At 40.7% G+C, this 16,360-nt stretch overlaps 2 protein-coding genes across 6 annotated transcripts; both read right to left on the bottom strand.

Moving 5' to 3' along the window:
- Positions 1 to 143: 143 nt before the first annotated feature.
- On the bottom strand, positions 144 to 7,783 carry akt2 (AKT serine/threonine kinase 2). Of its 4 annotated transcripts, none has more exons than XM_086261326.1 (14): positions 7,349 to 7,783; positions 5,614 to 5,693; positions 5,243 to 5,374; positions 5,033 to 5,144; positions 4,007 to 4,160; positions 3,055 to 3,186; positions 2,892 to 2,957; positions 2,719 to 2,787; positions 2,344 to 2,466; positions 1,926 to 2,054; positions 1,421 to 1,635; positions 676 to 763; positions 499 to 601; positions 144 to 374 (listed from the first exon to the last, which is right to left on the bottom strand). In XM_086261326.1, the coding sequence occupies exons 2-14, from the start codon at positions 5,657 to 5,659 to the stop codon at positions 295 to 297; spliced, it is 1,449 nt and encodes a 482-aa protein (XP_086117452.1). In that variant the 5' UTR covers positions 5,660 to 5,693; positions 7,349 to 7,783; the 3' UTR covers positions 144 to 294. The 4 variants fall into 4 exon arrangements, with proteins under 4 accessions (XP_086117452.1, XP_086117449.1, XP_086117450.1 ...); XM_086261323.1 differs by having other exon boundaries at positions 5,614 to 5,788; positions 7,349 to 7,782; XM_086261324.1 differs by lacking the exon at positions 7,349 to 7,783 and adding an exon at positions 7,039 to 7,220 and having other exon boundaries at positions 5,614 to 5,788.
- Positions 7,784 to 8,025: 242 nt separating this feature from the next.
- dhx40 (DEAH (Asp-Glu-Ala-His) box polypeptide 40) lies at positions 8,026 to 15,088 on the bottom strand. Of its 2 annotated transcripts, XM_086261321.1 has the most exons (17): positions 14,725 to 15,088; positions 14,412 to 14,557; positions 14,151 to 14,270; positions 13,432 to 13,668; positions 13,232 to 13,298; positions 13,000 to 13,131; positions 12,801 to 12,900; positions 12,625 to 12,711; positions 12,362 to 12,544; positions 12,172 to 12,252; positions 9,954 to 10,111; positions 9,628 to 9,742; positions 9,397 to 9,505; positions 9,215 to 9,309; positions 9,040 to 9,109; positions 8,720 to 8,948; positions 8,026 to 8,223 (listed from the first exon to the last, which is right to left on the bottom strand). In XM_086261321.1, the coding sequence occupies exons 1-17, from the start codon at positions 14,894 to 14,896 to the stop codon at positions 8,102 to 8,104; spliced, it is 2,223 nt and encodes a 740-aa protein (XP_086117447.1). In that variant the 5' UTR covers positions 14,897 to 15,088; the 3' UTR covers positions 8,026 to 8,101. The 2 variants fall into 2 exon arrangements, with proteins under 2 accessions (XP_086117447.1, XP_086117448.1); XM_086261322.1 differs by lacking the exon at positions 14,725 to 15,088 and having other exon boundaries at positions 14,151 to 14,329; positions 14,412 to 14,533.
- Between the last annotated feature and the right edge of the window lie 1,272 nt (positions 15,089 to 16,360).

Genomic DNA, 16,360 nt, shown 5'->3' with positions numbered 1-16,360 from the left:
ACAGAGACAAAGCTGCCAGTCTATCCACACCAACCTGCTGAGGTCAGTCATTCAGGGTCTGTGTGTGTTCATTCCCTACTACTATGATCTGTGTCTTGTCTGATTTGCCAGTATGTGTGCGTTAAAAACAGAATGAAAATGTGTCTTGTGCCACTTTCTTTTTCCTTTATTTTTTTTGTTGTTTTTTTTTTGTTTTAAATTGTTGGTGTCGTTCAAATTTCCTCAGCAGTGCAAGTGTGTATGTGGGATTGTGATCGTGTGTCAGCCTGCCTGCTCATTCAAAAGTCTGAGGGATCATTCCCGTATGCTGGCAGAGTAGGAGAACTGAGGGAAGTGAGTACGCTGATCTGAATCCTCTACGTCTAAACTGTCATCTGGAGGGGAGAGAAGAAGATGATACAAAGATGAAACTAGACGTTAAAAAAACAACAACAACTTAGAGCTGCTTAGAAAAATAAATCCAAGCACAAAGAAAAGCAGCCACTTAAGTGCACTTACACTTGTCTGGAGGAGTTATTGTAATAGATTGTGCTGTGAACTCGTCGTCAAAGTAGCGCGTGTCCGTCTCGGATGTTACGTGTGGCTTGAAGGGTGGAATAAGCTGAGGAGAGGAAGGAAATCAGTCAGTTCGCATGCCGGTCATCCAGTTTCCCCCATCGTTTGTTTTCATCTCACCTTTTTGTCAATGACATCCTGCCAGTTAATGGAGGTGAAGAACTTGTGGCTCATCACTTCTTTGGCATCGTCTGGACCACCTCCGAGCCTGTAAACACAACAAAAACACCATCATCGTCACCACCACCCACACACTCACCAGCTACAAATAAATGTACAAAACACAGTCATTAGATGGGCACAACAAGCACTTGTTGTGTTGGTCTCCACTGACTTATATTTACCAATTTGTAGACAAATTTATTTTTCATTTCCTTACCATATGCAATGTGTTAGTAAGCCTGCAGGCAGTCCTTAATGTGCTAATATTAGCAGTTCTCCAACTATTACCAGAAACGCAGTGCTTGGTCAAAACAACAACTAATTACATTCCTGTTTATGGCCATTATCCTGAGCCAAAACAAATCAAGAAAGAACATGGGCTTAAATAACATGGTTACTCCTTTTATAGCTGAATACATGGTGCCCCTGAGCACAGTGGAAGATTCAGAAAACTAACAGAGTGCAACAAGTGCAGCTGAACTGCTGCCATGTATCCATTATGCTGCAGATAAAGTTCAAAACAATGAATAAATATTCATGTATTCAAGGATTTTAAGCTTTAATCAAAAACATATTTTAGGCGGTTTATTTTTGGTTAAGTGGCTGTAAAAATCTTTAAGGTTCAACTTAGCCATTTAATTCTCTCTCTAATTATTCTTCATAATATTCATAAAGTAGTGCTTATTGTGATGGGACAACTTGCCTCTGTTTGGGATCTTTTTTAAGCAGGCCTGCCAGCAGGGCCTTGGCCTCAGGAGCCAGGTTCTTGGGGAAGCGGATCTCCTCCATTAGGATAAGCTCAAAGAGGCGCTCATGGTCCTGGTTGTAAAAAGGCAATCGGCCACACATCATCTCATACATCACTACACCCAATCCCCACCAGTCCACTGCTCGACCATAATCGTTGTCCTCCAGCACCTGACAGGGTAGAAATGAAAAGTGTTGAGAAAGAAACCAAACAATGAAAATAGCGGTGCAGGAATATCAGTAAACATTTTTTCCATCACAAAAGAAAATTGGGAACAAGGTGGCAACAGACATCCTCTGATAAAATGGCCACTTTGAATACTGTGACTGGTCCTTTTATCAAGGTAATATTGTTTATCATCTATCCCACTTGTCTCATCCAGCTCTGTGTCACTGGTGCCTTTTTACATCATACTGTCCACAAACCACCCTCATGACAATAAAAGCAACCACTGAATTACCTCTGGTGCCAAGTACTCCGGGGTTCCACAGAAGGTTTTCATGGTGGCGCCGTCTGTGATCCCTTCTTTACACAAGCCGAAGTCTGTTATCTTTATGTGGCCGTCCTTGTCTAACATGAGGTTCTCCAGCTGTGCGGGGAGAAATTCAAATTAGAGTCAAATCAGCCCACAGCCATGCTGGGAAAATAATTTAAAATCGCATACTTATTGTACATATTAAAAGTGCTTATTTGTTGTCCTGTTGCAGTGTGACTGCAAAACTTGGATGCTTTGATGTGTTGCATCAGAGATGCTGCATGGAGTAATGATGCTATCAAGTCATTACTCCCTTACTAGCTAATCCCTATATATCCCTCCCATCCCTCCTTAATATATGTATACATTACTGTTATACAGTCAAAGCCAGAAATCCTCCTACCTTCAGGTCCCTGTAAACTACATTGCGTGAATGAAGATACTCCAGTGCTGACACTATTTCTGCACCGTAGAATCGAGCCCTGTCTTCTGTGAATACTCTGTCCCGGGATAAGTGAAAGAAGAGCTGCAAGAGAATTAAAAACAGGAAAGAGCTCAAAAAAATATTCGTAAATCCTCTCAAGACATTGGATTTCCTGAAAAGAAAAAAGCACATTGGAATACATTTCTCAAATCAAACCTATTCTTTTTTATTCATTAATGTGACCCAATACTGCAGTGTCCTCTATGTTTTTGCCCTTCTGCAACTAGCCATTTTCCAAAAGGTCACGCAAAGAAATGACACAACAGTAAGAGAAAGAGGAAGAGGAAGACTTACTTCTCCTCCATTTGCATACTCCATCACAAAGCATAGCCGGTCGTGTGTTTGAAATGCATATTTTAGTGTCTGTAAAAGAGGGAAGATGAATTACTGAATGTTTTATACTGATGAAAGTCCAGTCATTGTAGGAAAGCAGAAACTGAAACAACAATAGATGCACCGTTACCCACCGTTAGAAAAGGATGCCGTGTGTTTTGGAGAACTCGGCTTTCTGTAACTGTGTGTGCCACCTCATCCTAAATATAAACACACATTCAGTACTTGGAGTGTAAACAACACCTAACTAACTGCTCAGAATTCTGCTACTACACATATTGATGTGACAGGACTCACTTTAGCAATGATAACTTCTTTGCGCAGGATTTTCATGGCATAGTACATCCCTGTGGCCTTCTCCTTCACCAGGATCACTTTACCAAATGTCCCTTTGCCCAGAAGCTTCAGGTAGTCAAAGTCACTCATAGTCTGAGAAAACAGAGGTCAAAGATCAGCCGAGACAAATTAATGGGTCTACGAGTGCTCTTGAACGAAACTCAACTCTCAAAGATGCCACCAATGTTTCATCTTCGAACTCTGATTGGACTGAAGGATGTGTTGTTATGTATAAATACATCGGAACTACCTCTATCTAAAATGTAAAGTAACAGCTACTGGACACTGCTGATGTATCCTAGCATGTTGATTTCTCGTGTTAATGACAGGCAACATGTTATGCCATGATGTAGTTCAAAATATTGCTAATTTTTCATATTGCATGAGAAACAAAAGCAACAAGATGGACTGATATTCATTTCAAAGAATTACTTCAAAGACTTGTGCAGGCCTCTGGTGTACAGAATGTAAGGGAGGTGACAAGGAGGCAGATCACAATTTGAATTATATCGCACAAACACAAAGTAAAGCAGAACACTTCAACTGGGATAAGATGTGATAGGAACACTTTTACCCCATAAATCAAGACTTCTTTACAGAACAACAAACTTGTATTTGATCAGTACACATTAACAGCTATACATGTTATATGTTTTTAATACTCAATAACAACCTCACTGGTTGTTATTTTCAACAATCTTCAAAATCAATTGAAGTGACTTAGCAATTGATAAAATATATAATGAAATGTTACCCTGAACTCCTTTAAAGATTGCTTCATCAAAACCAAGGGGGAAAAAAAAGCTTTGAGAAAGAGGCTTAAAGTTTGAACAACTTGCTCAATAAAGATGAGCTTAGCTGGACAAACACAGCATACACTCAGCTGCCAGGCACTGCTTGTGCAAATACTGACCACTTTTGTGTGGGATTTGGACACAGCAATCTCCATGTCCTCCATGCCACTGCTGTCACTCGGGGAGCCAAATTTGATCTCCATGGGCTCCTCATCCTGCTGCTGACTCTTCAGGCTGTTTGCTACCGCCTGGATCGATCGCATCCATTCCTCCCTGATTGGAGCAACACACATGCATCAAAGTAGTCAAAATTTAAATAAATCTCAGTGGGAAAATCTGTAGTCTAGCATGCTAAGTTTAGAAGGTAGAGGATAATCCGTGTACTAGTCATCTAGGGGCTGCTGGGATTTGCTACTTGGCAGAGACGATGTAAACAAAGCCCAATGACGAATGCTTGGGTTAGAGGTGAATAATCAGGCCTAATCTGGCCCTGAATTCTCTTTAGATTATGATGGCTGCTCATACTTGGAAACTAAATGGCTTTCAGTGAGTGTGGTTAACAATGACCCATTTATCGACTCTGGATTAATTCTGGTCCATTCTGTGTCTTTCCGTTTTTATTCTTTTAAAGCTGTTTTAAGATGTGATCAAAACTACATACTAAAATCAACTTGGTTACACAAAGGATTTTGTATCATATAAATTAAAAAACATATTGCCAACATTTGGATACCATGGCAACGCTATATAAAACTCTGCTGTTGTTTTAAATCTGTAATCTCCAAGACCGCACATGTATGATCAGTTCACTTATTTAAACTTGTTATGTATCTGAAACAAAAGAAAGGGCAAAATCCACTTCAGAGCAATTAAATAATAACTGGATATAAATAATAAATAACTGGAGTCTGGTTCTAGTGAAACAGCGCTCTGCAAATGATGATAAAGAAAACAAGGTTTATTGAGCTCAAGCAGAGTTTATGTCATCTCTGAACAATATTTAAGTTCATTTTTAGGATATTTATGTAGTATGGAGAGACAAATTACAGACAAAAGCCATTTTCACAAGTAAACAGAATTTTAAGATGCACCAGCCTAAAGCCACTGTGATCGACACTTTTCCCACAGAGAGTGGGAAGTCTTACCTCTCCTCATTGCTGTCTACATGGAAAGTCCGCTCAATAACGGAGGTCCACTGCAGACACCGAATGACAAACGTGTTGGGCTTGGGGCGCTCCGTCTTCATCAGCTGGCACTCTGCAAAAGCACAGACACTTCAGCTGAAGGCACCAACAATAAAACAGAGTTTAGATATTGCACTGACTCAAGTTTGTCAGCCAGAAGGGAAAGTTGACCTGCGACAGAGAAGTTGTTGAGTGGTGGGAGGTTGTGGTCACTGGACACCTCAGGCTTCTCTTTGTAGCCAATGAAGGAGCCATTGCTCTTTAAGATGAAGTAACGAGGACGCCATGTTTTAATATATTCACCTGAAAAACAGATTATTTATTTATTAATTTTTTTTAAAGAGAGGCCAGTGATGTCTGACTTTCCTATACATGTACTCGAACATCATTACACTGGGAATCCAATAAGGCTGTCACAGCTGTTCTCTGTCAATAAAGGAACCCCTGACAAGCTCACGAGAAGTAGCTAATACTTAAAATATAAAATTATGTCATTTAATGCAGACTCAGGTGATGGATATTGAACACAAAGGTCCCCTTACCTCTCTTGTGGAGCCATCCCTCTCTCACAACACTGACTTCATTCATGCTGGGGCAGAAGACTGTCTGGGTAGGGAGGGGGCTGCAGACAGGTTGGTGGAAATTGTGCAAGCTGTTCTTATTGGTCAAGTGCCTCACTGTGGCTCAGATAACAACAACAAAAAAAGAAAGAAATACCTGGAGGAAAGAACAAAGCACGCCAGTTAAATTGAGAATAACCAAGAAGAGTATGAAAGGTAAAATACAACAAAGCCAGTTAAAAAGCCAAGTTAAATAGGTTATCTACATTCATTTAAATAAGAAACACGCAGAGCTGCACAGGATTATCGGAAAAGTGTAATGTTAGTTGTCGATAACTACTAAAAACGTTCCCTGAATGGACAATTCGGTTCCTCACTTTGAATAGGAACACATAGCCTCAAGTAATTGTTTTTAATGTTCACTAAGGTGCAGGGGAACGAAAATGAATACGAGAAGACACGATGCCTAAAGGAAGCAAAACGGTGAAGACAAACTGAAACTGACACACATGCACAAAGAAAAAAAAGTGTTGCTCTTGATGCCTATCTGACTGCTGTCATTGCAGCAATGTGCCTGAGTAAACTCTCCACCTTCTGCCACTTTGAAAAGCAACTCCAAAACAAAAGAAAACTGCTGCAATTTGCACATCATTATCATGACCACTCCAGGTGCCGTCATCATTATCTCATGCAAATCTCTCTGACAAATCTTTACCACCCCCCGGTGTTTTTTTTGTTGTTGTTTTTTTTACTGTCACGTTATAGCCAAACGTAGTAGATCCTCGTATTCGAGCAATAGCCAAGTGAAAGTGATCAGGAAATCAATGCCGCTCATCTAACAGTGAAATGGCTGAAACGCTGTGTAATGTCAAAAAGCAACAACGGCTCTTGTTAAATGTTTGTGGAGAGGCCTTGGTGATCCAGGGTCAGTCCTGAATCAACAGCTTATGTTAGATAATAGGTTTACCGGAATTTCGCAGCGTTTCGGTGAAAATGAAGGGGTTGAATATTACAGTGCGTACAGTCACAAAGACTGTTTGAACTGCCTTGTTTACAAAGATGAAACAGATAAGGCTCCCCTCGACTTCAGACTTTCTTTTTTTTTATGACTATCCTTAGTTATCACAGCTTGGCCAGAATAATAGGTAATTGCTCTCTGAGATAATAAACAAGGAGGACATTTCCTTGTAAACTTACACCCCTTTGTTTTTACAGACGTGACCTCTCCTCCCAACACTACCAGCCAAGCGTTAAGGTTGTTTTTTGCCCTAAAATGCAGCAACTCTTAAAGAAACGGAGGCAAGCCGACATATATGCTGCTACTCTGTCGGAAAATATAATTTAATTCAAATTTAAAACTAAGCACCGTACTCAGCGCGACCACAATCTGCCAAACGTAAACATTACCGTAAAGTTAACACGTCCACATCCTCCAGTGGTGTAGCTAGCTAACTGAAACAAAGTCAACAAATGCTACTCCTCCAAGTCCAAAGCGACTCAAAGCTTCTCTAGCTTATGAGTAGTTACAACACTCCCAGCTAACATTATAGCCGATGTGCAGCTAGGCCAAGTGGCGCGTCAGGTAGCAGCGAGGACACTGACCGTGACCGCATTACGACCAAACAAGGCAGCTAGCCAAAATATCCTTCAAGCTAGCAGCTAGTTAGCATGTTAGTTAGCCGTTTGCGGTATTTCTCGTTACTCTGGTTGTTCTTACCTCGGCTTCAGTGACAACGAAGAAGTCCCAGCCGTCGCTTCTTTGAAAAGGCTCGGAGCTACGCTATCGCAGAGCTACCCTCAGATATCACTGGAAGCGTGTGTGTATTGAACTCTGTCAATGATCACACAGCTTAGCGGACTGCTCGCCGAGCTTGTTTTCTTCTCTGACAACAACAGCGGTAGCGGCGGCGTGCTTGCTCAAGTCGCTGCTGCAGTTCTCTGTTGAAACGTGTGTGAACAGACCAGGGAACAGATTCCACTAAGGTGCGAAGTGCCGGGCAGGTAAATGCGATGACAAGTAATTAAAAAGAACAATCCAGGAGAAAAGAAAACGCCTCTTTGGAGTTTAATAAGGTTAGCACTGAAGCCCTCCGTCCCAGCCAGACAGTACAGCGGCCCCGCAGACTCACACTAAAAGGAAGTGACGTACGAGACCAGAGAGGGGTCCACTGCACCTGAACGGTCAGTGTGAAAGTACATCAAGTGCTTTGCTGTAACCTTAGCCTGAAAGAGCTGGACTGAGTGACAGGGAGGCAGTCGTGTGAAACAAGCCAAATTAATGTTAATGGATCTCAAGTCAGTCAGCTAGGAGTTTTAAAAGCAAACAGAGTCACAGCTGCAGTGTAGCATGTAAAGTGGAGGGATTAAAGAAGACAGAGGCGATTTTATTACCACTACATATTTTATTATTTAAATGTCTTCTAAAACTGCTCCTTTGTATTATAGCGTATGAATCACTTCCTTAAAAACATCAGAGAGGTTTACTCTGCTGCCTTTGCTGCTTTCGCTGCAGGTAGCGAGCACGAGCTTCGCTCACTGTGGTTTCGTCGTTTCGCTTCTCCAGCTTCTTCATTGCATCCTCATCAGAAACCTCTGGAAGATTAAAAAAACAAACAGAAAAGCACCGCACAGGTTAACCCTTTTAAATTCACCCTCTTTGAGCTATTTTTGATGGTATCTCTCAGTAATGTGAGTACAGACCAAGAACCACAATATTATATAACAATAAATAAATACATACATCATAAATACATATTCTGACAAGTCAGTTTTATCCTCTTCCATTTAATATAGTACCAAATCACACCAACAGTTGCCTCAAAGTGCTTTATAGTGTAACGTAAGGACCCTACACAAATACAGAGAAAATCCCACGACCCCTTATAAGCAAGCACTTGGTCATAGTGGAAAGAAAAAACTCCCTTTTAAGAGGAATAAATCTCTTGCAGAACCAGAATGATTACATTTAGAGTGGTGTATAACACATGGTGAAAAGAGGTGAGAGAAGTCAAATCCAAACTGGGAGTTGGTTTCACAGAAGAGGGGCCTGAAAGCTGAAGGCTCTGCCTCAGATTCTACTTTTAACAACCTGATTGTCTTTTGGCGGCTTCCCTGGACTCCCATTTTGTCATTTCCTCGGCTGTAACTTCTTCTCTCGCCACACTGCTCAGTTCATAGGCGTCCACTTCATGGAGTTTGGGTAATAAATCTTTCACCCACTCATATCGAATAGGACAAACAGTCCGGATGTACACCCGTGATGTCGCCAGCACATCATGGAAGATGACCCAGTTCAGCTCTCCCTCCTGGTCAAATAGCTTGAAGCCACAAGAAAAACTCAGTAAGTTTATGTTGCAGTTTGAATACAGAGAATTATTTAAAGCAAAAACATTTTTAAAAATCATTTACAGATGAGGATGGATGAATGTGAACCATTGATCCATGGCCATCCATTGTACAAAACACCTTTCCAATAGACCTATGTGGGATGGGATAAAGCAATACATCAACAACCACCGTGAATTTATAATCTTTTATATATAATGAATCCCCAAATGAGGCCGTATAGCATCATTTCAGATACCTTCTTGCAACGTTAGTGAAGTATCCTGTGCAGAGGCATCGCCTAAAGAGTTCACTCTTGTTGCCATCAAATGTTTCTACAGGGAAATCTTTTTTCTAGAAAGCAAGCAGGCAGATCCACAAACAATGAGAAGCAATATGAACAAATTAGCAGAGCGTCGCAGTGATGTCAAAAAGCTTTACCTGCTGGAGTCGGTGGAGGATGTCTCGTAGCTGAGTCTCCACACTAAAGGCTGACTTCAGCGCCCTCCAGTGGATCCAGTTCTCTTTACACCACGCTGAAGGTCGATCACTATAGAGCAAATAAGAGGCTCACACAGCGGCTCACAGATAAAGTCATGCAATGTGAAGTTCTAGAGGAAGAAGTGGAAAATAGAAATGCATCTTGTAGTACTAATCGATTATTTTCTTCACCTGGATTTGCAGGACTGAAAGACACTGAGAAGTGTGGCAAAGTCGTTCATACTGCCAGTCTTTGCAGCCAGCGCTCGGTGCTTCTTATCTGCCTCTTTCTGCTTATCAGGGTGGCCTGAGGGGAACAAGAGATCAGCCAACACTTTGTGAGCCGAAAGCTTTATTTCATACCATGTCACCTGCCTTCCCCATTTGGTAGAATGTGAAATACATACACAAATAAACCAGCATATCAGTAAATAAATGGACTGTATTGTATGTATAGCTTATTGTCCCTGTTAGAAGACATTTCCTTTAAATTATCAACATTAAAATTTACTGCGGACCTGGCCTGATGAAGATGTTCTCCACCGACAGCATGGCCGCCACAGCAAGCAACAGGTCTTGGCAGCCGAGGGAGGCAGCCTTGAGCAGGGCCCTGGTGAGGCCTGGGTGTAGGGGGAACTCCACCATCAGCTCCCCAAGCTTTGTCACATTTCCTCTTCTACAGCCCAAACATCAAAGAGATAAGAGGATAAGAGCTCATGAAATTTACACAAGACATTGTGTAAATTTCATGCCCCTGAAAAAACAACAATACACTGGATTTAAAAAGTCTACACATCCTTGATAAAATGCCATGGTTTTGTGATGTAAAAAAAATCACAAGACCAAGATAAATGATTTCAGAATCGTTTCCACGGTTATTGTGATCTAGAATAGTGGTCTCCAAACCCCGGACGTCGGACTGGTACTGGTCCGTGAGTCGTTTGGTACCGGGCCGCGAGAGTTGAGGCTCAGGTGTGAAATGTATGGTTTTCAGGGGTTTTATCGGTTTTCAGCGTTATTTTGTTATCATTTTTATCGTTAACTCTGTTTTCCTGGGTCTTTTCACGTGTGTTATGAATAAATCTTTTTTTTGGTACCGGTACTTGTTTTATTTTGTTGTATTTATCCGCGACACCTTAAAGGCCGGTCCGTGAAAAATATTGTCGGGCATAAACCGGTCCGTGGCGCAAAAAAGGTTGTGGACCGCTGATCTAGAACACATATAATTCAACTGATAAACAATATAAACTTAGATAAAATCAATTTTAAAGTACAATAATCTAGTTACATAAATATGAACACTAACACTTTGTTGACATTTTTGATTTTAATACAAAATTGAGTCCTTTTTGGGTAGGAGTCAGCACAGCAATTGTTAACTTGGTAACTTGCCCACTCTTCCTTGCAAAAGCGCTCCAAAGCTGTCCGATTGCAAGAGCGTATCCTGTGCACAGCCCTCTTCGGGTCACTTCAAAGATTTTCCATTGAATTTAGGTCTGGGCTCGTGCTGGGCCATTCTAAAACTTCAATCTTCTACTGGTGAAGCCATTACTTTGATGATTTGGGTGTATACTTTGGATTGTTGTGGTGAAAGGGGAAATTCCTCTTCATCTTTCTAGCAGACACCTGAAGACTTTATGACAAAAATGACTGATATTTGGAACTGTTTGTAATTTCCTCCCACTTGACTAAAATTCCAGTCTCAGCTTAAGAAAAACAGCCTCTAAAGCATGTTCTTGCCACCACCATGGTTCACCATGGGTATGGTGCTCGTTTGGTGATGTGCAATGCTGTTTTTTCTGCCAAACAAACCTTTTGGAATTATGACCAAAACATTCAGCCTTGGCCACATCACACTATAACATATTTTCCAACACACTTTTGGAAGACTTCATGTTTGTTCAATGTATGCAAAATTTAGCTGGGATCAGATGTTTTTCTCTATAAGAAAAGGCTTCCATCTTGCCATCCTTAACCACAGGGACTGCTGTCACATGTAGTGCACAACCAGTTCTTGCCAGAAGTTCAGGCAGCTCCTTTAATGCTCCTGTAGTCCTTTTCACAGTAATGTCACTATGGCTCAGGCAGTAGAGTGGGTTATCTACCAATCAGATGGTTGGTGGATTGCTCCGACTCCTCCAGTCCTGATGTCGAAGTATCCTTGGGCAAGATGCCTAACCCTCAGTTGCCCTCAGTGCATCCGTAAAGTGTATGTGAGTGTTATAAAGCACTTAAGTAATACATAAAATCACTGTATGAGTGCGTGTGACTGGATGAATAAAACCTGTGGTAGAAAGCACTTTGAGTGCTCATTGAGTGGATATTTACAGAAGTAACATTTGCACAATATTTTCTCCACTTGTTGATGATAATCTTTGCTGTGTCTTGTGGTGTATTTAATGACCTAAAGTTTTGTCCTTCCAACGATGATGCTTTGTAGGCTCTTTGTGGACCAGCTTGTAAGATGCAACTAAAGTAAATGTAAGAAAAATCCTACAAGAACAGCTGAACTTTAACTGATGGCAGATTGGTGATTGGTGTGTTTTGACCATAGTCATATCACTTATTATAAAAGAGTGTACACACTTACGCATTCATGTTTGTTTTTTAATTGGGTGGCACATCTTATAGTTAACATTAAAGTTTGGAAGTGATTTATCTTGCTGTCATTATTTTACATTGCAAAAAATTTAACTTTTATAGAGGTGTGTAGACTTTTAAATCCACTGTACTCACCTGTCGATGGCATCAAACTGGTAGAGCTGCTTTAGTGCTTCTAGTATGAATCTTTCCTCTGGACAGTCCAGATAAGGAAACCTTAAAAACAAATCAACCTTGTTAATGAATAAATCGGTGACAACAGGAAGGCAAAGTTAGTTAAACTACACTGAATAAGAAACTGAGACAGAATGAGGTAAAAATATACCTGATGACATCATGAATTCCCAGGCACTTCAGCGTGAGTATCACAGCGGTCAGACTCGTCCTCTGGATCTCTGGAATTGTGTATTCAGGCATACACTTCTCCCAGAATTCCTTGGTATAGATTCTGAAACATTTCCCAGCTGAAGTTCTTCCAGCTCGACCCGCTCTCTGCTGCGCCTCACTCCTGATTACAAAAAAGATACATCAAGTCTCTGTTAAAGCTGTACGCAGGTCTAAAATGACTTAATTTTTTCAGAAACTCACTTTGAAATAGGCACAACCTCCAAGAGATCCATGCCCACCCTCGAATTGTGGTTGAGCTGCTTCACGAAGCCACTGTCCACAATGTACCTAAATGTGGACAAGAATAGCATGACGATGTGTTTGCCAAAAGGTGTGAGAGAGACTGTTAAACCACTGGACCGACAGTCTTTACTCACTTTATGCCATTGATGGTGAGAGAGGTTGCAGCAATGTTTGTGGCCACGACACACTTTCTTATTCTTGGAGGTGGTGGCTGAAAGATCTGCCGTTGTTGATCTAAGACAGAAAAAAAAAAGAAAGAAAAGAAGATGACATCACAGTAACACCACACAAAGCTGACACTGGCTTCAATCTGACACAACTGTGTGTGTTTACCAGTAGGCATGGATCCATAAAGGGGCAAAATGAGAAGGCCATCCACTGATTGGTCTGTTACATCATAGCGATAGTCTATGCACTCGGCTTTCTCGAACAGCATGTCACAGGCGTGTTCAATCTCAGACTGACCTGTCAAAAAAAAAAAGGAAATAATGTGGCTGACTATCAATATTATTTTTAATGAGTATGTTGCAGTCTTGATATTTGATGAAGACTAATCATTATTTGCCTGTCAAAAACACCAGAATATCCCCAGCCATTTCACTAGTGTGAATGTCCAGAGCCACTTTCACAACCTGTGGAGCAGAAGGTGTAAAATCTGATAAACGCAAGCCAAACACATCAATCTACAACATATCTAAGCTTACCTAATCACTAATAATTATTATTGGCTAAAGCAGTGCCTGATTTCCAGATGACCCTGAGTACCTCTTTTACATAACCAGTGCTTTCCAGATCTTTAGGTCCAACAGCCGACCCAAACGTGCAGGTTACAGGAAACGTCCTCCCAGGAATAGCGAAGACGGGGCAGTTACTAAGAAAAGCTGATAGTTTGTCCGTTTCCAAAGTGGCCGACATCACCACCACCTTCAGAGGGAAGGATCGGCCCTTGGTGGCCTTGGCTGGGTCAGTGAAGACTTTCTTTATTAAACCCAAGAGAATGTCCTTGTAATAAAACACACAGAGAAACAAACTTAAAAGGGGGAGAAAAAAAAACTTTCACCAAAAGGTGGCAGTGTTTGAATGGATAACTTTAGTGCAGTTGTTTACCCCATTCAGTGTTTCAATCTCCTATGTTGTTTTGAAATCATTTTGTATATTTGCTATCTTGAAAGATGAGTTCTAACTAATCTAATGTTTCTATGTTGTTTTAAAGACTACACAGTGCCTGCTCCTCTAACTACCAAAACATCTGAGTACGATTGTAGCAGGAGCTACCCATGATGGGTGCATGTAAACCTTGGCCCACCACAGATATGACGTCACAGAATTTGTTTTTTTTAAAGGCTGTAATTCAGTTTTTTGTTCATTTGTTTGTTTGTGTTTGAGGGCTGGAGGTTTTGGTTTAAGGTAGTTGATAAGCTTTGTTATGTGTCAGTGTCCTAACAACATGATGTTAATTACTCTGGGTGAGGAGGGTGACTCACTGTGTTAAGGCTGCGTTCATGGACTTCATCCAAGATTATAACACTGTACTGAGAGAGTGCAGGGTCTGCCAGCACCTCCCTCAGCAAACAGCCGTCTGTCATGTACTTCACCACCGTGTCCTGGCTCAGGCACAAACAAGTGTGTGTCAAAAAAAAAAAATACTGAAAACACGTATTTTCTGCAGGGGATAAATTATTATTATTATTATTATTATTATTATAGGTAGTAGTAGTATTATAATTATTAGATTTTTTTTTTACCTGTGACGTGCAGTCATCAAAGCGGACCTGATAGCCAACTTCCTTTCCCAGAGTGCACTGCATCTCCTGGGCTACCCTCTGGGCCACAGTGATGGCAGCGACCCTGCGCGGCTGAGTGATGCCAATTTTGCCATCTTTACAAAAACCTGAAAAAAAACAAACAGACAAAAGTTGGCCATCGTTTTCATTTAATGGTCGCCACACTAACTTCGCACTATTCAGACGGTTCAGTTCAGGTACACTGCATGTATATGGTGACTTTACGTGCAGAATTAGAGTATGTCTGTGTGTTTGACAATAAAAGTCAGCTTACCTGCTTCACGCAGGTACTGTGGGAGTTGTGTGGTTTTCCCGCTGCCAGTCTCACCGGTGACCACCAGGAAGCTGCAGTCTCTGACAGCTTGAATTAGTTTGCTTTTGTGCTGATAGATGGGCAGACGTTTTGACCCGTCTTCTTTTGGGCTCCATTTCGCTGATTTTGACATAACCGACAAAACTGAATGTGTTGAGCCGTGCGAGGATTTAAACACGTGAAACACTGACCTTAACAGTGCCGAGCACACTTAAATTAATCTTTGCGGCCAGAGTCTTTATAAAACTTTACAGAGGATCGGCTTATTTAAAAATTTGGTCCTCTCGTTTCGAAGGCGACACGCTACTTCCTCGGCTTCCGCAAACTAAACTCATTCTCCATTTTTATTGGTCCTTTTTTGGACACATGACCTAGGCACCTTCACAATAAAAGTATATGGATTTTTTTTTTCTATTTTTACTTTTATTGAAATCAAAACTTACTGAGAGGGAAAGTTGCCAATCCAACCATAAATCTATATAAAACCTTAACCCCACCATGTATTAAAATATTTTCTCTTTACATTGCTCTTTATAAAAGCAGTAACGGGATCTCTTACATACCACATTATTATAACAACCTCTTATTAAATGTAAGCAATATACATTTTTACCGCAGTGCTCTAAGGATCCATTTCTGGATATGATCACGACGTAACTCATTTCTATCTAAGACAATGATGATTTGATGAACTTCAATAAAACCAATCCCATATGTGCAGTGCATTTTACTTCCTTTGGGGAGTAAAATTTATACAGTTAGTATGCACTATGTATCACTTTAAAGAAGTCAAAAACAAACAAACAAAAATCCAGAATTATTCCGTCTCTAATATATCTACAGATCAAGTCGGGACTTCTCTTGGGCTTTTACTCTTCTCGTGACCTGTTGGAGTGGAAAACGGAATTGTTGTTTTGTGTTGTTTGTCACATAGTGATAAATAATTCTGAATATTTAGGATAAAACCTTGGCATTAGTCTGCTACCGTGCTGATTATCTTTAAGGTGGGGATACCATGACTGTGACTTTGACATGAATGTTCCAAAATGGGGTATCAGAATCAGGCACAGCAGCTTCCTTTGACAAAAGCATGACTGCAAGGACCTGATGCAGCTTGCTTTCTCTCCCTATTCATCTCCTGAACCTGAAGGTATTTCAGATGTATTATTGGCTAAACACAGATATGAGTTAGTCTTAAGGAAAAGCGTACCTCCACTGATTATCGCCGCTAGATTTTTTATTTAATATGATAATAGCCTAAAACAGTATCAGGAAGTCATTAATGGTATAAAATCAGTGTGTGATGTTCATCATGTGACAAATGATGACTAACAGCATACTGCAGCAGCAGGATTTTATGTCCGTCTGCGTTCATAAGCAGCTGAACCTTTTGCTTTAAAATGAAGCCTGTAAACTGGCTTTTGTATTATCTGCTAACATTTTACTGAGTATATAATTACATATATGCTCCTCCAATTTCCAAGCTGCAGCTGAGGTCTTTAAAACTAAAAGTGAAAAGATGACACTAGACTACAAATTTGAATAGGTCTTTTTGGGAATGAATAGTGAAGTTAATAAGGTCTGTGTATGTTTTAAT

The sequence above is a fragment of the Aulonocara sp. 'chitande type north' Nkhata Bay genome, linkage group LG14 (assembly GCF_057382095.1).
Source record: "Aulonocara sp. 'chitande type north' Nkhata Bay isolate Kocher_YH1m ecotype deep benthic linkage group LG14, A_spYH_male_GT1.1, whole genome shotgun sequence".
NCBI classification, from domain to species: domain Eukaryota; kingdom Metazoa; phylum Chordata; class Actinopteri; order Cichliformes; family Cichlidae; genus Aulonocara; species Aulonocara sp. 'chitande type north' Nkhata Bay.
This window is presented reverse-complemented; position numbering and strand designations above follow the sequence as displayed.